Consider the following 22311-nt stretch of genomic DNA (forward strand, 5'->3'; position numbering starts at 1 on the left):
GATTATTGGATACGCTGAGCGGATGTATATTCTGAGAATTGGTTGCATGATTATTAATTATTCATACTTGTACCTGTCTCTTCGAAGTAGAATAATTTTTTTATTGGATTTGGCAACACAACATCTTCTTATCAATAAGCCCGCACAACACCACGTAAGTGATGAAAATTTATGACGAAATCGTTATATCTAGATGAATAACTTTTCAGAGGGTTTTTCCTTTCTGTGCTGTATTACATCTTCATCGACTCATTGTATTCACTGGCTATAAATTGGTACAGTACCTGTTCCTAATTCGTCGACCTGAGGTCATCGAGGTTTATGGAAGTGAGGAAATTGGTGGAATCCATCATTTACTATCCTTTTGTGGATCGATTCAGCTGTTCCCGAACGAAGAACTCAGTACCAAATCTTGAGCTTATTGAGCTGCAGAAAGGTCAGATCACTCCATTTATAAATTTCTTACGAAAGCATCAATTCGAATAACATTAAAGAAAACTGTCAATATTTTTTTTTATTGTATGCATAACTATCAGCGAATTATTATCTTGTTGCATTTGATATCTAATTGTAGATTTGTTTGTGAACTAAACGCTGGCGTGCGCACTTCAGTGTACAGGGCCTACCAGAAAAATTATATCGATACTGGATTCATTCAGATTAAATACACCAGATATTTAAAACTTTTGTTTCGTGATTTCTTATGCCTAATATCTAATTGTGAGAGTGATAACATTTCTATTCAAATCACGTGGCGTCCAATATATAAAAAGAGCTAGCTGGTGCTGACCTCTACCTAATATAAAAAAAATAACTGGTGATAAGTCTCCATAAAGCGGTACCGCTTAAGTGTAAGTGGATCCTAGCAAAGAGGGCCTTAATCTCGAAAACAATTGGTTATGCAGAGACCGTTCTGGTATCATATTATAGCAAATTTAGTCTACTTCAAAAACGTCCTGAAGAAGTTTTTTCGAAAACTAGTACTTCAGGGTGATAATCGCCAAAATTTGAGAAAAGCACGATTTTTTCGCGGTTTCTTCGATTTTTGACAAGGTTGCGTTCGGCGTTCGAGGTCACAAACTTGGATTATTCATAAGGCCAACATCATAAACAAGTCTGCAAAAAATCAGAACTACCGGATTTGACGCATACTACCCCATATCAGGCGACAAAGTTACTGGACTAACAGGGATGTTATTAATAATCAGGTTCACCCACACATCTTATGCGTCACTCTGGAAATCAACCACAAGAACTGTGTTGAGTAATTTTTCACCGCGATGAAAAAAACCACCACCAGTCTCTTGTGCATTGCAGTTGCATAAATTTCAAGATCTCGTCGGAGTAAACTATGGATCGATGTTTCCTCGGACGGCTCGACCTCCAACGTCAAAAATTCAATTCCATATATTCGGCGTAAAATTTTCTTGATCTGTATATCTATTTATGACTTGTTGTCAAGTCGATTCTTTTAACCACTGAATCACTGTACTATCAAACTGATGAAGTGTTATGTTTTCATATTTCTAAAAAAGAACAAGAAATCTGAGGACGGAAATGGAATATTATTCCCGCCAATTCAGGCCTGAATTGCCGCTCAAGAAAATGTATGCGTTGCACAAATATCCACATCATGCTTGAAGTAGATTTACCTATTGAGGATTCTAAACCACTCTGAGTATTCTATTCAGAATGATAAATCCAGCGTCTTTTTCTGACAATTCTAGCCCTGAACTCAGAACCTGAAAATAACTACGCGTGCGGCTGGCTAACAAGCCATCATTCGATCATCTCGAAGGACGTAGTTGGCTAACTTCGTAACGCCTAATTCAATTGCTTCCCACTTACGAACCCTCTGAAAAATTTTCCACCAGCTGGCACGCGGACCAGGCCGATTTATTTACTAGTAGTATCTGAAAAAACTTTAATCATACAATTTGACTTTTTAAATCTCATCGAAATCAAAACTTTTATTCATCCTGAGGATCACTTTACACCTTAATCTTTTTACATACTGTTCTGGGGTCTTATAATCGTCAGAAGGGTAAACCCATAAATTTTTACAGGATTTTTCAGTTAGGAATTATGCCGCGTAAATATAAATATTAATAAATAAATAAAAAAAAAAACATTTGAGGCGGATGGTCCAAAGAATCAATGTCAAGTGCTATTGATGCTATTAAAAATGGAATGAAACGAAGGACTAGAGAAATAAAGAAAATAGCTCGTGGTGCAGTGAAATATCTGGGAGTGAGTAAAACTGTTTCCACTAATGAACAAGAAACCGAGCTCGTGAGCCATATGAAAGACATGGAGCTTAGAATGTATGGATCAATAAGAAGAGAAATTTCGGTGGTGCATTGAAACTACCAATTAGAATACATATTCGTTTCAAATTTTTGTGATATTACACCTCATATGTTGATTTTTAGTTGTTTATTCGCCTGATAATTTATAATCTCTTATGCCCAATAAAGTTATTTTACAATCTCCACAGATATTTGTTTCACATACTTCATTATTGAAAATACAGGAGCTAATTGAGAAAATGGGGTCAAGATGATCCCTTAACCATACCACAGGGATTATCTTAAACACCAGGGTATATATGATGATCCTTTCGTAGCGTTCTGGAAAATCGAAAATATTGCAAAAAACCTTGTGTGACCGACTATTTCGAGTAGGACAATAGAGAAATGGATGCTTCTAACGGCCGTTTTCAATAACCTATCTATCCATCAAAACGGTGGATAGATAGACACTAGGTATAGACCAATCTGTCCTTTTGTGCTTGTTTACGTCTCAATATTCTATCTGCAGATAGCGATTCTTACTGGCCCCAGCGATCTATCCCTTCCTCTGAAATGAGGTTAGATAGACAACCAGAGATAGGAACTTTCATTATATATGCGCCTACCTGCGTTTCAAAGAAATTTGAAGTAAACCATCGATTGTAAAAAGTATCTCCGGTAGTTCAGTTTTTTGATCTGTCGAGTTCGAGCAGTAAGGGGTAGAGATAAGCGTTAGAAATTGTTATCAGGGTGCATTTCAGTGCTGTTTTCTTGAAAATTGAATTGTAATTAACTTTGAAAATGGATTATTTGAGTAGCGACGACAGCGACATGGAATTATTAGAGATGATTGATGTGTTCGATGAAGAAAAAGAATCGGAAGAGTTACAAAAAGTTTACAAAACACGAGTTGATTACATGATTATTTTGAATGATTACGAGTTCACATGTAGAATTCAACTGAGCAAAGGTGCTATGAGTGAATTATTGGATTTAATTAATGTGGCGCAATGTGGAAAAATTTAAACCGAAGAGTTGAAGGATTCGGTCAATCTTCTCCAACTCTCCTCTTTCAATTTATTGTTGGTAGCATTAATAGCTCTGCTGGTAATAACCCCATCAGCTGCTACAAATTCTACCAAACGCATGGCCTCTTCTTTAGTCATTGGTTTCGATTTAGGCTGAAAAAATCATCGCCTTCAGAACTTGAAATTAATGAAAAATGAATATCGATAACAACGGCGCTTTTATTTGAAGGTACTTACGGTTGAGGAATTCATTTTCAAGTATTGCGTGGTTGAGAATGTCGACCAACAATTATTGTGATGTATTTATTGCCGTATGCACCTTTCATTGAACGACGTTTAAGCATGGAATCTCAATGGGAAAAAAAGACAAAGGAATTAAGCTCGTTTAAACGATGCATACGGTTATGTAGTTATACACACACGCTAAACCTTTTATACATAATCATCAAATACATCACTCTCTAGTTTCTAACACACTCCAATATCTCAAACGCTAAAAATGAATTAATGATGTGAGGTCTTATATTAGTGTTCTGTGGTCTGAGCTGAATAGATTCCTATCTATCCTTGCCTTGAGACAGATAACGTCAAACCATAATTGTGAAATGCAAACCATAGATAGATAACTACAAGAATAGATAGGCAGACAAACTGGAGATAACGATCTATCCCTGATCTTGGATAGGTTATTGAAAACGGCCGTAAGAGAAGTACCTACACGTTTTAATTTTTGTGCTTCCCCAGGAAACTGAGGAATTACGTAAATTCTTGCTTAAGGGGATTGTCTTGGGCACCTTTCCCCTATTTCCGGTTTGTCTCACATATGTGGCATCACATTCTCTGTACTTTCCCTAGATATTCTGAAGATGGCCTCATGGGCCTCTCAATCTTTCCCTAGAGGTAGTGGAGTGAGATCTCGCACATTGCGATTTATTTGTTGTTCAGAGTCTTCTGGATGACTTCAGTCAGCTGTTACAAAGCAGTCTCTGTTAAGCGACGCAATAAAAACGGTCATTGAAGTTATATTCAAAAATATTGACACCAACATTCCATATTTAGCAGTCGTAATAGAATTGGCAAAAGCGTTTGATATAGTAAGCCACGAAAGATTACTTAATAAGCTCGCTTAATATGGTTTCCGTGGAAAAATACATAATCTTATTCGAAGTTATTTATCGCACAGAACTCAGATAGTGTCTTTGAATGGAAAGTACAGTAAAGAAAACCGATTCAGCTACGGCATACCACAAGGCACTGTACTCGAAGAGAACAGCGAACGTGAGATTGTGGTTTCGCGGACTATGATACCATAGTACTATACAAAGATGAATCGTGGAGGAATCGCAGACAGAAAACAACAGAGAACCTAAGGAACGTGATAAAATGGCTTCAATTGAATAAACTTACTATGAACACTGAGAAAACCAAATACTTGACATTTGCGTCAAACAAGATAGGACAACCAACATTTAAAAATCTACAAATTAATGACAAATTACATATTCCAGCAACGCAATCGACAAAATACGGAGGAATCTATATTGACCCACCTGAAGTGGGATAAACATATGCTTTACCTAACAAAAAAACTCAGAGGAATTCTGTATAGATTTAGGTACATAAAAGAAAGCATCCGAAAAAGACTTGCATATACTGTAAAACACGTTCGTAAGATCTCAGCTTTCATATGGAATAATAGGATGGGGAGGTGTTCTAGACTAAGATGTCTAAAATACTGGTGTGTGCACTTGTCACTTTTTGCAAGCATCAACATTTCAGAAAATCGGGGATATGGGATCAGTTTCGTGGCGGCGCCACCATGTCATTTGCTTCGTTCTATCCTTGTCCTACCAAAGGAAGTCAAATGATACCTACTCTCTCGTTTTATTTTGTTTTGCGTTGATATCGAACATCGATCAACGAGTGCAAAATATGCAATGGCCGATTTTGTCACCTGCTGCAAAAACAAATCTGTCAATAGTTCAACATATCGAATAAGGGTTCGAAGGAGTATTTACTATTCAATATGATTTTAATAAAAAACAGTTGATTGGCCAAATATCCAATATATTCAGTTGACGGAAAGGGAATTTTTACTATACTCATGAAGAATATTTGAAGAACAGACTAGAATTGATTCATGTATTTCTGTTTCTCAATACATGCCCACAATTCACATTACGTATTTTCAATACAGTTTCTTTGAAAAATTGCTGAAGTTGCCATAAAACTTAGCTATATCCGTCCCGAATGTTAGTTCATGTAATTTGGTTCTGCCTCAAATTCCAACAACACCGAATTCTCAGCTGTAGTTCTTAATTGTCATGTTGAATAAATGAATGTTCTACACCCCTTTCTCGAAACTAATACTTTTTCACACACCAATAATCGCTTTTAAATACAACATATTCGTAAGTCGTAGAAAAGTATTAAAATTATTTTCAAATATCGATTGACAATGCTCTATCACATTCTATACAGCGCTACCTACAGTGGGAAAAACGAAACTGATCCCATATCCCCACGAAATTAAAAACAAAATCGAATCAGTGAATCCACCAGAGATTTAGACATCTTATTCTAGACTTTCACAAGAGAAACATAGATATCATCCAAAAGTATATTTTAAATGTCTTGTATTGAAAAAAAAAATATCACATTATCGAGTGATGAAATATACAGGATTTACAAAGTACTCAATATAAAACAAATGTATGCTCAAAAAATTATCGTTCAAGTATACAGAACAAAATACCAATCATATCGAGGAAACATAAGGACAGAACAAGGGCGAAAGAGGATACCTATGAAAGATTAAAAGCGAAAAAAAGAATTGTCCAAAAATGTTGTAGGTACAGATATAAGAGAAATAAGAAATAAATATAAATTTGAAAAAATTGAAAAAATGGCTCATTGAAGAAGATCGATCCGATTAATTGAATCAATAATGTTTAAGTTCAAATGGCATTTTACACCCTGGGAATTTGAAGATTATGTATGTAATTGTTTAGTTAATTTTGTCGCCAGAAGTAGAAAGAAAGTCCAGTTAAAATAGTCGTACAATGTTATCATAACGGAGAATGATTAACTCCACAGTTTTCAAGAATTTATCTTGTAGTTCATCTAATGAATCCTATTATTATTATTATCATTATATAGTCTGACACCCACTATAGCCGAACCAACAAGAATAACTCCTACCAACAATTCATGTATCGACATAATACTCACAAGCCATGAAGATTATTCAGCAAGAACTCTACCAACACACATGTCTGATCATAACACTGCCGAGATTATGACTACACAAGTAGAAGAACAAGAGAACAAGCATGTATATGAAAAAAAAAGATCATGACACCAGATAATATACAGTCCATAAAATGAAGCTAACACTCTGTAGGCAAGGTTCGTGAATTTTTTAAAGACAGAATTCAACCTCTCTTGTCGCATAAGGAGAATCCAAACAACTGTCCGAAATCAACCCAAACCCCGAGATGAAAAACTGTGAGGCTAGACTTGATATCCTTCACACCTGTAAAATTTACAATCAAGCATGCAAGGGATCATACAAAGAAACAAAAAGAAAGTAACGCGATATTTTTACAGAGAAAAAATGCAGGAGTTGAAAACGACACATCATGGAATCGAATAATGAAAGCAAAACACTGTGGAAAATAGGAAAACTGTCAAAAAAATTCAAGTGTGGCAGATTCAAATACTGAAATACCTGGAGATACAGAAAAACTGCAAATTGTACGAAGTAACCTTTAACTGGAATAAACTCTGTATTCAAACTACTTTCTGTGATTGAAGAAGAAACCATGAAAATAATCTCCATGTTGAAGAACAAAACCAGCTATGGAAGTGATGGAATTCCAATTAAACTTGTAAAAGATTGCGCATGACAGATAATACAGCCCGTTACTCATCTGATAAATATGTCCATAAAATAAAGCACTTTCCCATATGTTCTTAAGAATACTTTGATAAAACTAATATTCAAGAAGAGTGAACCAGAAAACTACAAAGCTACAGACCTATAAGCCTCCTAACAACATTCTCAAAAATAATGGAACTAACTTTCTGTAAGCAACTGTTAGAATACCTCGTAAATAAAAAATCTTATAACCAACGCAACACGGTTATGTTAAAGGAAAATCCACTCAGTAATATTTGAATTCCTTCGTTTCCCATATTTCTACTTTCTACTCAGCTGTACGGTATATATGGCAGAAAAATCTGAAAGAGAAAACCCAACGTGTCAGTAGTTGTTTTTTTATAAAAATTTGAGTCCACACTCACGTCTATGTCCACAAAAAAGAGACAAGTATTGGCAGCTTCATACCTTTGCTTCTTTCTACACTTTCATCCGGGTATTGCTCAGTCCTTTCCCTATATTTATGATTGTAGTATACTTCAATCAACGATTATGATATACCTACTTTGAATAAAACTCATAGAAAAAAATTTGCAATTGTTATCATACTCCCGGTTACCCATACTTGAGGTATTGGTTAAGTTAACTAATAGTTTCACACTTTTTGTGTGATTTCAAAACTGCTAACCTGTTAAATTTCCCTAACCTTCGATTGTAGAACCGGACGTTATTAGAACCATATAAATGAAAATGTAGACCCAACGACAACTTGAATATTTAGGTTATGTACGAGATATTGCGCTAGAGCGATGTGTTTCATTCATCGCCGATACAAATGATTATGTATAAAGTTTGGATCAAAATCTTTCGTAAAATCGTAATTGATGCATCTGATTATTCAGTCGACGGTTTGCAAAAAAGTACGATGATGTGTTCATATCAAATCGTTGATAAAGGGCATGACAGTATTCAACCGGTTTTTCAAATGCTTTTGGGGAGCCATGACATGACACGAATAAGCTTTGTTTTGGCTGCAAGTGATATTGAGGAATGGCCCGCCGATCCCTACTGAAACCGACTGCGATTATTCATTAGCATTATTGAACGGTGTTTCCCCATCCTTCAACGACAGGAATTTGAGCTCGATGTTGCGGATTGTTATGGATGGCTTTCATTGGAAAGTTTGCAGCGTAATCCCAAGTCATTTATTAGAGTTGGCATTCTACACCTGAAAAAAACTATAAGCAGTAAACATGTGTCTTCATCTTGATAAGAATCTGTTTCTAGATTCGAAAAAATATTACTATAGATAATTGTTGTTGCAAAAATTGCATCGCAGCATACATATGCTGGAAAGGATGCACGGGGTAAGAATACCTACTCCTTGTGCTGAAAAAATCGAGCATTTCTTATGGAACGAACCAAAATATTTCACAAGAAAAAAGCATAATTACTTGTGTGGAGGATTCGAACTTTTGGGAGATGCTTCACATGGAAACAACAAGTTGAATTATTTCATAACGCATATTCACAATAATGCGCTTTACAGGATGGGCAAAATTCGTTGCCCACTGAGGGGATCTCGAGAACTACAGCAGCTAGAAGAAAACGGATGACACATTCTCTAGCTTCTTATCGCAGGTCGCTTTGCTTGAGTCAGCTTCCTTCTTTCAATCATTAATTCCGAAGGAAACTGTTTATCGTTATAGGTTTCCTTCAATGAAAAATGTGCCGATGATACAGATGTCTCTGTGAATAGTCATTGTTGCGGCATATGTTTAAAAATCTAACATATTTTCAGTTGAAGATTGGTTCTCAGAGAATTTCTCCGATTGTTGGTTATTTCGAGTTTATTTTAATCGATTATTGGATACGCTGAGCGGATGTATATTCTGAGAATTGGTTGCATGATTATTAATTATTCATACTTGTACCTGTCTCTTCGAAGTAGAATAATTTCTTTATTGGATTTGGCAACACAACATCTTCTTATCAATAAGCCCGCACAACACCACGTAAGTGATGAAAATTTATGACGAAATCGTTATATCTAGATGAATAACTTTTCAGAGGGTTTTTCCTTTCTGTGCTGTATTACATCTTCATCGACTCATTGTATTCACTGGCTATAAATTGGTACAGTACCTGTTCCTAATTCGTCGACCTGAGGTCATCGAGGTTTATGGAAGTGAGGAAATTGGTGGAATCCATCATTTACTATCCTTTTGTGGATCGATTCAGCTGTTCCCGAACGAAGAACTCAGTACCAAATCTTGAGCTTATTGAGCTGCAGAAAGGTCAGATCACTCCATTTATAAATTTCTTACGAAAGCATCAATTCGAATAACATTAAAGAAAACTGTCAATATTTTTTTTTATTGTATGCATAACTATCAGCGAATTATTATCTTGTTGCATTTGATATCTAATTGTAGATTTGTTTGTGAACTAAACGCTGGCGTGCGCACTTCAGTGTACAGGGCCTACCAGAAAAATTATATCGATACTGGATTCATTCAGATTAAATACACCAGATATTTAAAACTTTTGTTTCGTGATTTCTTATGCCTAATATCTAATTGTGAGAGTGATAACATTTCTATTTAAATCACGTGGCGTCCAATATACAAAAAGAGCTAGCTGGTGCTGACCTCTCCCTAATAAAAAAAAAATAACTGGTGATATCTTTTTACATGACTATTCCAAATCTGAAAACAGAACCCTCCTATCATTTCTAGATTTCGAGTTATAAACAAAAATTGAGAATTTGACGATTCCGAAAAGTTCTCATAACTTTTTTGTCTTTGAAGTTACCGATCTGAAACTTGACCTTCTTAGGCACTTTTATACGTAGAATCTACTGACAAAAGATTTTGTTCCAATTTAAAAATAACAAATTCAATAAAAGTTTGCATTTAAAAAAATGAAAGTGCACCTAATGATTCGAAATGAAAAAATATTTTGAGGTCATCAGTGGATTCAACGTAAAAAAGTGCCTGTAGAAGTTTCAAATTTGTAACTTCAAAATCAAAAAGTTATGAAAACTTTACGAAATTGTTAAACTCAAAAACGAAGTATCATAGGAGGTTACGGTTCTCACATTGTTTGTTTCTCCGAAAAAGAGCTCAGAAATGTGCCATCCGTTTTCTTCTAGGTGCTTTAGTTCTCGAGATCCTCTCAGTAGACAACGAATTTTGCCCACCCTGTATGGGGTCAGGAGAAACCGAGATTTTGAACTCATCTTTGTGTTCAGAAATCTCGTCACGTGTCTTCAAACTAGCGAAAATTTTTTTTTTTCGTCCTCTCCTACATTTAGGGTTGTATCGTCAACTTCAAACATTAGGATTCTGCGAATAAATTATTAAAGGTGACAAGCCAATAAACTCGTTGTAGATTACATCAAATCTATTGAGAGTATTTCAAGAATAAAAATGGTACGGCGTTAGCTAAAAAGTGGTTGAATAACTATAGAAGTCAAAAAATATAAGGATATATTGGTTCTCAATAATGGTGATAACGAAAACATTCTTTCAAACGAGTTATTATTATATTATTATTATTATCATATTATCCTGATTCTCCGTAGGTACCTTCTTCTTCCTTTTGCTAGGACAATGTCCTGTCTTTTCCAACTTTTTTATTCGATGTCCTGTGACGATGAAGTCCAGGAGTCAGCCCATCTCTTCGGTGGTCTTCCTAAGGGTCTAGTTGAGTTCGGTTTTTCCTTGTATGCGGCTTTGGCGAGTCTATCGTCCTGCATCCTCTCTACATGCTGTCTCCATTCTCTTCTTCTTCCTCGTGACCACCTTACGACATCTGGCATATTATCGCACCGCTCCCGGATCTCACTGCTTCGCTGTCTGTCCCACAGTGTAACGCCTGCGATCGCTCGCAGGGTCCTCATTTCGGTTGTTCGTAGTGCTCTTTTCGTCCGGCTAGTGTCCGCTCTCGTTTCCGCTGCGTAGGTGAGGATGGGCCTCACTGCTGTTCTGTAGATCCTTGCCTTGCTGGTTATCGACATGCATTTGTTTTTCCAAATAGTACTGTGCAGACAGCCAGACACTCTTGCTGCTTTATTCACTTGTGCTTTCACCTCATCATATGTGTTTCGGCTGCTTGAAGCTATTATCCCCAGGTATTCAAAACTCATCACTTGTTCGATTGGTTGGTCGTTTAGTGCTAGTTTGCATCGTATCGGTTCCTTGCTGATGGTCATAGACTTGGTTTTCGATATCGAGATGCTCATATTATATTCCTTAGCGGCCTGGTTTAGCTCGAATAGCAGTCGCTGCAAGTCGTCCTCATTCTCTGCTATGAGAACCACATCGTCAGCGTAGCACAATATTTTGAATTGGGTTTGTCCCATCCTGTAACCTCGCCCTACCCTCTTCACCCGGCTTATGATGTGGTCCATTACCAGGTTGAAGAGTTCTGGACTCAAGCTATCTCCTTGCCTGATACCTATCGATATCGGAATTTCCTCTGTGGTTGAGGTGCCTGACTGTATTCTTGTGCTGTTGTTGGTATTGAGTTGTTTTATAACCTGGATAATATTGTTGTTGACTCCTCGTTCTTGGAGGATTTTTAGCACATCCTTTAGTTGCACTCTATCAAATGCTTGAGTTAGGTCAGCAAAGCAAATGAACGCAGGTTTGTTAAATTCTATGGACTTCTCGATGATTTGTCGCAGTATGAATATAGCGTCGATTGTTGACCTATTCTTCCTAAAGCCTTGTTGTTCTTCGTTGATGCTGATTGTACTTGATAGATGTTGGGTTATAATTTTGGTGAGCAGCTTCATAGTGGTGTTGAGCAGGCTTATGCCTCGATAGTTCTTTGGGTCTTTCTTTGCTCCCTTCTTGTAGATAGGTATTGTGATGCTAGATTTCCATTCCTGGGGTACTTCTCCTGTGGACATTATCAAACTGAAAAGATGTGATAGCTCCATCATCAATTCATCGCCGCCATATTTGAGCATTTCGTTTGTTATTTTATCTGGGCCTGGTGATTTTCTGTTCTTCAATTTGTTGGTTGTTGCTTCGATCTCTGTTTTGTCTATAGTGTATTCGTCTATGTTGTCGGGCACGGTCCATAGATCTGCTTGTTCTTCAGTATTGTACAGACTCTTGAGGTGTTCTGTCCATTCTTCAGCGGTGATATTGACTGTGATCTGTTCGTTAACTGGTCTCTTCTGCGATCTAATGAGGTTCCATATTCTCCGTTGTCCTCCGTACAGGTCATGTTGCATGTCGGTGGAGAACTTTTCCCAATATTCTTTTTTGATTTGTCTTATTTTAATATTGGCTTTGTTTCTTACTTGGACGTATTGCAGACGTTGTTCATCTGTTTTGTTGTTGAGGTACTTAATGTAGGCTGCTCTTTTCTCTGCAGCGAGTGTTTTTATTTCTGGAGTAAACCATGGTTTGGTGGCCTTTGCGTTCACGTTCACCTTTCTTTTGCCAATCGCTTCGTCTGCCGCTGTTATAGGTATATAGGTAGGTACCATAGACTTATAATACATGGACTCACTGTCACGTGACTTTTCAGTAGATCGAGAGGTTGGGTGCATTAAAGAGAGAAGAGCTTATGCGTTCTAATCGAATAAGAAAGAGATGAACTGATTCCGTGTGGGAAATGTCAAAATCATGTGATGGATATAAACAAATATGTGACGCAGACGTTGCCCACAAGGTGTTCATACGTTGAGTATTATTCACATTATATTTATGCTTGAACGAAACTCACATAATTTTTATATTTTCCATTAAGAAGGAATGTTAAGGAATTCCTGTTTGCCTTCTCGGAAGCTTGTTGAACATTTATTATGGAAAATTTTTACAATTTTCGCAGACTTTGCCCACAAGGTGTTGATACGTTGATTATTATTCTCATTACATCAATTCTTGAATCAAACTCACATATTTTTTGACATAATTCATTTCAAAGAAATGCTATGGAATTCCTGTGTGTCTTCTCGGAAACTTGTTGAAAATTTATTAAAGAAAATTAGAAAATTTTCGCATAAACTTGTATTCTATAACCTTTTGACAGCTTGAACACAAACTCTCCATCTTATTCAACCTACCGACCTCTCTCTCACAGGCGGAGTCCATGTTATTATAAGTCTATGGTAGGTACCCTTCAGAAGCTCCGTGAGCTTGTACGATTTCGGAGAATCAGTTGTGTTCTGTGTAGGCTTTGTAACTGTGTCCTCACGCCATCTTAGGCACAGCACTGTTAATTTTAACCCAACAGCGAATGGTGTCTCGCACCCGTATTGACTAGAAAATTTGTTCCCTAGCCCAGGATCGAACTCAATACCTTGCAATATACTGAGCCGATGCTCTAACCACCAAGCTACTGACGCATAAAGTCACCTAAGTCTACAAAAAACAGAGTAATCAATGAAGGAGGTCTAAAAATGAAATGACAGGGAAAAATAATTGGCGTTCCATACGATGGTCATCTTAAAAAAAAAAAGAAAACCCAAAAATAGGGGCAACTCAAATTTTTTATTTATATGCAGTATTGATTAGCCAACAAAGGTGAACCGAACCCCGAGCGTTCGGTTCACTAGTGGAAGTTATGCCACACTCTTCTTGCAATTTCGTGAAATTCAAGCAATTTGTTGAAAACCATTTCGTTGCCCCAATTTTTATTTCATCAGAAGGTATACGCCGGTGCACTGAATCGCGAAAAGGTTGAAAATTCAAGCTTACCTACCGATAAGAAAAAAATTACATGATGAATTGCTAAGGAAACGTTACGAATTACTGGACGACTTTTTGAATACTCCGAGCGTAACAATTCGACGAATTAGTGAGAATTGTGACAACGGGAATACATCGGAAGTAGTTTTTGTTGCGGATAATAACGAACCTGGCATGAAATCTAATGAATATTCCAAAAGTGTTCGTATTTATTATGCTGCGATTCAGATCTTGTATTCCAAATTGAGGAAGATCAAATTCCCTAGGGAAAAAAATTGATCTGAATTCCTAAGAAAATTGACAAAGTCATTCGAAAATCCATGGAAGGTGGATAAAAGTCCATTCTCCTCAACAGTTTGTTGAATTCACAGAGAGATTACAGTCACCGTTTGACATATGGAGAGTAGAGAGAAGGAGAACGATCGCCGTACTAAAAATGTGTCTCCAAAAACGGGGAAAATAGGTGTCGCTGCGATTACAGCGGGTATCGATAAGGAGTGGGGATTCAAGGGTCAATGTGAAATGAACAGCCTTCATGTTATTTAAGGTTATGTGTCATCGTGGTTTTTCTGATGATTTTTCAAATAACTTTCTTCAAATCTATATTGAATATGAGTTCTCTGAATTATATGCAATAAAATGCAAGTCGAAATCAATGAAATTCAAAAGAAATCACTGATCAAAAAAATTGTACCTACTTTTGTTTATCATTGTTTATTGAAAGCAGCTATGTTAGTTGGTTTACTAATCTTCAAAATTATATAAATCCGTAGTGAGGAGTAGTACACATCCAGACAACAAAAGGTAGCAGTCTCAGATTTATCACTTAGGTATTAGAGTAGATTCTTTTGCCAATACTCAGCTGAGAACCGATATAAACCATATATTATGTTATGCCAACAAAATTCTTCAAGAATATTTACTTCTGAACAACTTCTCACGAGGGATGACAATTTCGATTTCGTTTATAATGAATCCATCATCTTTTTGATATCTTCATCGCAGAAGTGCTCTTGACACACAAATTGATTGGGAGTTGATTCTTGAGATAAGGTTTTTTCCAATTTTCTCTCAAAAATGCTCTCGGAAATTTTATCTCTTCTCCTTTTCTTTCCGATGACAAAACACTCTTATACTAGCGCACGCTTCAACATTTCACCATGGTCATATGTTGTTCTCTTATCAAAAATCGACAATAATAATATTCCTATCATCTATCACCAGGGAAACAGTTCACTCAGCCAACGAGCCAACTACAATTTGATTTGTGTAAACAAAATTTCGCACTCTCGTGATGGCCAGCGCGACTCTTGGCAAAAGCATGAACTACTACTATTGGTACATATTTTAGGGGACAAAAAATCTGTGGTCTCAAAGCAGCGATCGTTCTCCTTCTCTCTACTCTCCATAGTTTGACACGCCGCGCGCCGCCTTGGAGACAACAAAGACAAAGGAAGCACTACAGATTGAACCGAGAAGAGATAACGTTCGTTCAGAAGTTAATATTCATTTACTTTTTTCAACGGGAATACAACAAACTATCTGAAGAACACAATCAGTATTCACATTGAGTCATCAATTCTCAAAAGTTCATCCGAGAATAAAGAATCCGTGATACAGGAAAAGAACCGACTAAAGAATATAACTATTGGGATGACAACAATTTTTTCAAAACTCACAATGATGACTGAATACAAGTCCAGTCGATCACAATACTCATTTGTGCAACCAGTTGGGAAAAGCATTATTTTTCGTAATGAGCGTATACGCTCACACATGTGTAACGAGCGACGCGAGTGTTTTCCAACTTGTTTTACACAATATTTTTCCTAATTTTGAATAGGAGGTTGCTATGAATTCAAATTAACACTACCAAAAACGTCTGTAAAAGCTTCTCTCGGAGATTTCTTCAAAATCATCTGGTGACGGAAATTATTCATTTTTTCTCTCCGTTACTATGAAAGCAAATATCGTTTCATCATAAGTTGCGAATAATAAATCGTCAATGAGTTACAAAACTGTCACTCTATATGTCAAGATTAACAAATGGTTATTTGCACAACCAGTTGGGAAAAGCCTTATTTCTCGTAATGAGCGTAACGAGCGAAGCGTGTTGCGCAAAAGAACACGAATAACGAAATATAGTGGTTTTCACTGTGAGACAATACTACAAGGAGAAAAGAGGACCTCTTTAAAATCAGGCCACACATTATACCAAAATAACTCTGAAATTGATTATATTGTAGGCGAAGTTGCTTTCTTAGGAAATAATAAAATAAAACATCTGATAACCGAATATGAAGCAATTTCGGACAGACTCATATACCTTATTTTAAAAATAAACAAAAAAATATAACATGCAACTTATTCATTGTTACGTTCCAACAAGTACTTCCGATGATGAATCAATAAAAAAGCTATACGAGAATATTGACCGGGCCAAAAAACTTGAAAATGCATATTACACTGTTGTTACTAGAGACTTTAATGCAAACATTGGGAATAAACAGCAATATAACTCAGAATGCATAGAAAATTTTCTCAATGATCAGAGACTGTATCTGAATACTTTCTTCAAATAACAACACCAACGAAGATGGACGTGGTGTAGCCCTGACAAACAGGTGAAAAATTAAATAGACTATATTCTGACACAGTTGAGGATAAATTAATAAACAGTCCGACGTGTGACAGTCAATGAAATAAATTCCATAATAAATTTAATTGACTGTCACACGTCGGACTGTTTATTAATTTATCCTTAACTTCCTATGACCAATTTTGAAGTGTTACTTTTATTAGTTGTATGATGAGCCTTGAGAAAGGAACAAAATAGTTCTGAAACGTTGGCGAATTCCTATGTCCAAATTCCTGCGATATTTTACTTCTTGGAAGTATTAACATTTCAAACAATAAAAATGGTACCTTTCACATTCATTTGAAAAAGAAAGATTATATTGTTGAATATATGATTGAAGTTTATCAAGTACATATTTGTATTTCATTCAACATTTCGAGATACTTTTGACAAATCAATAATCAAAAGTTGACGTTTAGATTTCACTTTTTTCGTGTTCGTGATGATAGTAACCACGACAACTTTGAAAAACACTGGTTTTAAAGTGGCATTCAAGCACGCTGAGCAGTACTTGAAATGAGCAAAATAGGGTAGGTACCACTAAATAAAAAAAAATGTTTCCACTTTTCATACTATTCCAACAATTTAACAATTTTTTCATTTATCATTTGAATCAAATTACTGAATATTCCCCCAATATGACAGGACAACGTCTGCCAGGACAACTAATATTCATGTACCTGTCCGTACAGGTAATATTTTTAATGATGATTTAATGATGATGATTTTACTTCAAGTTAATATGTGACAAATAACTTCATTTGCTTAGAAACTTACTTCAAACAATCAAATATATTTGTTGCTTGACTTAAGTCCAGAACCTTAGTATCCAAGTTTTCAATAATCAAGGCTATAAGCATGGAGCATGGAGAACATAAAGATTTGATCGAATAAGGCTACTTGACGGTTCCGCACCTTAGCCTTCTACTGAGATTCCGTGCATGAGAGTTTGATGTGCCAAACTCTGTATTTCCGAGAAAAAGCACATATTTAATACTCACCTCTTGCTCTTGGTTTTGTGAGTAGTTTACTGACGATATAATCATAGGCTGATTCATCAGCTACACCGGAATCCTTCACCAATTTCTCTTTTATCGCAATGCAGATGTTGTATTCAGCTAAGAGATCTTCGAGTTCTTCAAAGGCCTGAAAAAATCAAGAAATAATAATTAGTTTTTTTTAATTGAGAAAGTATCATGACAATATTATCCTGCATAGTAACATGTCAACAGGGACAGTTTGAAAGTAAATATAAGATGAAAACTTCCAGCAATTCATTATTGCCTGCGTGCGTTAATTTTTAGGTTTATATACAGTAGTGCAGTATTCCAGAATAATTTGAATTTGCCATACTAGGTATGTGTACGCATGACCATTTCCATATGTTATTCAGTGCATGTGTATATTTATCTATATCTATCAGTATCAAATTATACGACACATGAGAACGTTATTTTCGCTCTGTTATAGAATTAAAATTTATTTAAAACTCAAATACTTTTTGTATCTAACCCTAAGAGTTGATACATTACATATACTAACGTACTAACGGGGATGTCATACCACCTGACAATGTAATAGTTGATAACGGGAGTGAGGACCAAGGTGAAAACAAAATACTAAAACTTCGCCGACGTTTCGTCTGTATTTTCAGACTTTCTCGAGGCTCATTCAGAGTCACTCTAAAAGTTAAAAAAATCAAAAACAATACACATAGATGGAGACGAAGTCATTACAATTGATCGAGAAACTCATAACACTATTCGAAAATGTCAACGATGAATGGAAACAAATGCAAGAAATTATCACAGATACCAATGAACAAAACATCTGCTCTACCTCTTTTAACTGTATTTTATCGACTCATAAATGTGAATTAAACTACTGCATAATGAGCTAAATCCCTGCGTATCCACTCTGTTGTTGATAGTTCGATGTAGACTTATTTGTACCATTCCACTGAAACATCGTTTTTTATAATTCGCCTCTATGTTTACTGTGCCGATATCACTAAAACTGAAATTATGTCCACTTTCAAAATAGTGACGAGCTAAAGCCGTCATCTCAGTTACACTCCTGTTCTTCTCTGGCAGTCATATTTATGTTTGTTCACTCTGCTTGACAGGTTTTGCTTGGTCTGCCCTATGTAACATGCATCACAGTCTGAGCACGGAATTTAATATATGAGATTAGAACATTGAAGTTTAGGGACAGGATCCTTCAGTCTCGAAAACAAAGAATTTACAGTTTTAAGGGTATAAAACGCCGGCCTAACGGTGTATCTTATATACTCAATTCCTTGTACAGACTGTGATGCATGTTACATAAGGCAGACCGTAGATAGAGGAAGGGGAAGATAACGTAAACAACAAGAAAAAGTGTGTCCAACATCTCTATGTTTATGTTTACAAATACGCCATACCCCAATATTGGAATCTTCGTTTGAGTGTATTTCGTATTTTTGTTTTGTGTAATAGTGTTTCGTTGGGTTTAAGACTTAAGTATCAAGAATTTCGTTGTCGACATGCCTGGAAATTGTGTAATTTGTAGCAAATATGCCGAAAAAGAAAATAATAGTTCCTTGCATAGGTAAGTAACATCATTCCCCTACCAGTGGCGTAGTTTATTTATTGATAAATTTCAAACCCACACACGTGTTTCTTTGTCACGATAGCTTTTTCAGTGAGTATTTTTTACTAATATGAGATTTTGACCACTACACGTGTTCCACTATCAACTTTCACAACTGAAGAAGCTATTGTAATTTGTAATAGCGAAACACGTGTAGTCCTCAAAAACTCATGTTAGTGAAAATTGTATAGTGCACTTTCTATAGTTTGATTAATTATGATGGGTATTCATCTAGTATTCTATAAATATTTCAATGTTGGATAGTATCTGTTCTAGTATCTACATTAGGTCTTTTCGTTTGTAAAAAAGTGTAGCACTTTTCTACACTCGATTTGATTTACACCAGTGTAGAGGAAGTGTAGTTTATCTACACATAGTCAAAAGGAGATGTAGATAAACTACTCCTCCTCTACACTGGTATAAATGCAATCAGCAAACGAATACTAAAATCTAGTGTAGAAAAGTGCTACACTTTTTATGCAAACGAAAGGATCTATTTTATTTTCCTTTTTGCTTATCAATTGAAGTTTTCATCTTATTAATAGGGTTCCACATGATGTAAACCTAAGAGACAAGTGGGCTGCAGCTCTTGGAGTTGCATCAGGCTATTTATCCGAAAGTCATCGCATTTGCTCAGATCACTTCAGTCAGTCGGATTTTGTTTCCTCCACTAGCAAGAGGCTGAAGAAGGCTGCAGTCCCATCGTTTATATTGCCCCCTACTTCAAGGTCAGTGAAATAGTTTTGTAAACTCCAGTATTTGAGGACAAATAGAAATTTTTTGATGGGTGTAGCCCTGTAAAAAAGTATTCACGTATATTCAATTTGTTTCAAATTATACCTTAACTTCTCTTGTTATCCTATATTTTGTGTATTTGAAGAGATATATATCATTAAAATTTTCAGCTCTTCTCCATCAAATCCACTTGGACAATTAGAAGAACAAGAAGTCAATCTTGGGGAAATTCAAGGACGTGTTTCTTCTGATAGTTCCATGGAGACATTGTCAGTTTTTTCCACAAGTGAAACTATAACTGCTTCGCACTCTTCCAGTGCAACTCTTACTGCTTCACACTCTTCCAGTGCAACTGTTACTGCATCTGAATCTCCCAAAGTATCTCCAATTGCGGGTACTAGCATTGTATCTGAAATGACTCCTGATGGAACATCTCCAAGAACATCTGATAGAACTTCTCCAAGAACATCAAGAAAAAGGTATGTCCTGACAAATATTGTGGTATAGTAATGACTAGTTTTTAAGAAGTCGTTGATTGATTTTTATCTTTATAGGAAACTCAAAAGGACATCATATATGGGAGATATTAGTGATTCTGATTTCTCCTGTCCTAAGAGAGCGAGAAGGTCTTTTGCAGTAGCCAAAAGAGTTATTCAGCAGAAAAACAGAAGACTCAAAACTTTACAACAAGCTAACCGAAGATTAAAGTCCCAAGTGAACAATTTGAAGTCATTGCTGAAGCATTTGAGGAAAAAGAACATTATGTCTGAATCTGCAGAAGAGGTCATAGAGGTAAGCAAATATAAGTAATTTTATTGGTTGTACACTAACCTTGTTTTTGTCTTTCAGTCGTCTGTCTCCACTGATGTAGCTGATTTAATAAAACGGATTTTGAAAGGACCTTAACGTCAAAAATATTCCCCAGCGTTGAGAAGTTTTGCCCTCACATTACATTTCTATTCACCAAGAGCCTACAAATTTGTGAGAGAAAAATTTAATCGGTCCTTACCCCATCCATCAACTTTATCTGCCTGGTACCAGTCTGTTGATGGCTCCCCTGGTTTCACAAGTGAAGCCGTCACAGCTTTGAAAAACTATGTTACTCAAAGTGAACATACTGTAGTTTGTCTGCAGATGAAATGGCTATACGCCGAAAAGTTGAGTGGACTGGGAAAAAATTCACGGGTTATATTGATATCGGAACTGGTTTCAATTGTGATATAGTGCCTCAGGCAAAAGAAGTGATTGTTTTCTTGGTGACTGCAGTGAATGGACACTTTCAAGTTCCTGTAGGATACTTTTTCATTGATAAATTGAATGGATCAGAAAAAGCAAATTTGGTGTTGCAATGCCTTGAAAAAGTGCATGAAAGTGGAGTGGAGTGGTGATAACTTCTGTAACTTTTGATGGGACTGCTTCCAATATAGCTATGGCTGGTACATTTGGAGCGAATTTTTTTAAGGATCCCATTAAAACATATTTCCCTCATCCTATAACGGGGGATAATGTTTTCATTTTTTTAGATATTGCTCATATGATCAAACTCATAAGAAATTGCTTGGGTGAAAAAACACTATTGAATGGAAATTCTTCGAACAATTAGTCAATATCAAGGAAAGTGAAGAATTGGTTGCTGGCAACAAATTAAAAATGAGACATATCAGGTGGGCACGAGAAAAAATGAAAGTATGCACAAACGTTCAGTAGAGGTGTTGCAGATGCATTCGATTTTTTGAGGAATGATTTGAAAGTTGGTTACTACTATTCATCTGCAGAGACTTCCAAATTTTGTAGAATAGTCAACGATGTATTTGATATTTTGAATTCCAAATCTAATTTATGTAAATATTTCGGTAAGAATCCACTATCAGAAAACACAGAAATGGAATTTTTTGCAAAATTTGAGGACTGCAAATATTATTTTAATAATTTGTTCATAAATGGAACACCTTTATTGACATCTATGAGAAAGACAGGATTTTTAGGGTCATCTTATAGGAATAGAAAGTTTCAAAGGCCTGTATTACAAATATGTGAAAGGAGGCACTTTGAAATTTCTCCTAGGTTACAATTTTCACAAGACCATTAAGGCCCAGTTTCACAATATATGGTTAACCCAAAGTTATGTAGTGACCAGTGGTTAAATCAAAAATTCTGTTTCACAAAGTGTGGTTTATTGTTTGACCTAAAGTAAACTTGTGGTTGACTTAACCCCGAAAATTTCATGAGTTAACTATGAGTTGCCTGGACATCAAAGATTATAGAGTAGAAAGATAGGAAACGCCCTCATATCGCTAGTACTAAAAACCGACTACATTTTGGCCAGTGAAAACACGCGTGACAATGAGATGGCGCTAAAAACGCACTGTCAATACAGGAATACTTTTTGATAACAGTT

General features: G+C 36.0%; 2 protein-coding genes across 2 annotated transcripts in view; one reads left to right on the forward strand and one right to left on the reverse strand.

Moving 5' to 3' along the window:
• The window catches only part of LOC123313827 (metabotropic glutamate receptor 2-like), a 642000-nt gene that overhangs the window by 245973 nt on the left and 373716 nt on the right, over window positions 1–22311 (reverse strand). Inside the window, exon 4 of the mRNA XM_044898875.1 lies at window positions 17549–17693. Within this exon, the coding sequence (XP_044754810.1) occupies window positions 17549–17693 (145 nt within the window). The remainder of the gene's footprint in view (window positions 1–17548; window positions 17694–22311) is intronic.
• LOC123313830 lies at window positions 19688–21759 on the forward strand. The gene is made up of 4 exons (XM_044898878.1): window positions 19688–19906; window positions 20084–20392; window positions 20468–20705; window positions 20763–21759. The coding sequence occupies exons 2-4, from the start codon at window positions 20172–20174 to the stop codon at window positions 20817–20819; spliced, it is 516 nt and encodes a 171-aa protein (XP_044754813.1). The 5' UTR covers window positions 19688–19906; window positions 20084–20171; the 3' UTR covers window positions 20820–21759.

Source organism: Coccinella septempunctata, chromosome 5 (assembly GCF_907165205.1).
Source record: "Coccinella septempunctata chromosome 5, icCocSept1.1, whole genome shotgun sequence".
Taxonomy (NCBI): Eukaryota; Metazoa; Arthropoda; class Insecta; order Coleoptera; family Coccinellidae; genus Coccinella; species Coccinella septempunctata.

Bases quoted from the DNA above. Each gene is read 5' to 3' on its own strand.
- LOC123313830 (XM_044898878.1), top strand. From the start codon at position 20,172: ATGGAGACATTGTCAGTTTTTTCCACAAGTGAAACTATAACTGCTTCG. The intron at 20,393-20,467 runs GTATGTCCTGAC...TTATCTTTATAG, and splicing joins CCAAGAACATCAAGAAAAAG to GAAACTCAAAAGGACATCAT. The intron at 20,706-20,762 runs GTAAGCAAATAT...TTTGTCTTTCAG, and splicing joins CTGCAGAAGAGGTCATAGAG to TCGTCTGTCTCCACTGATGT.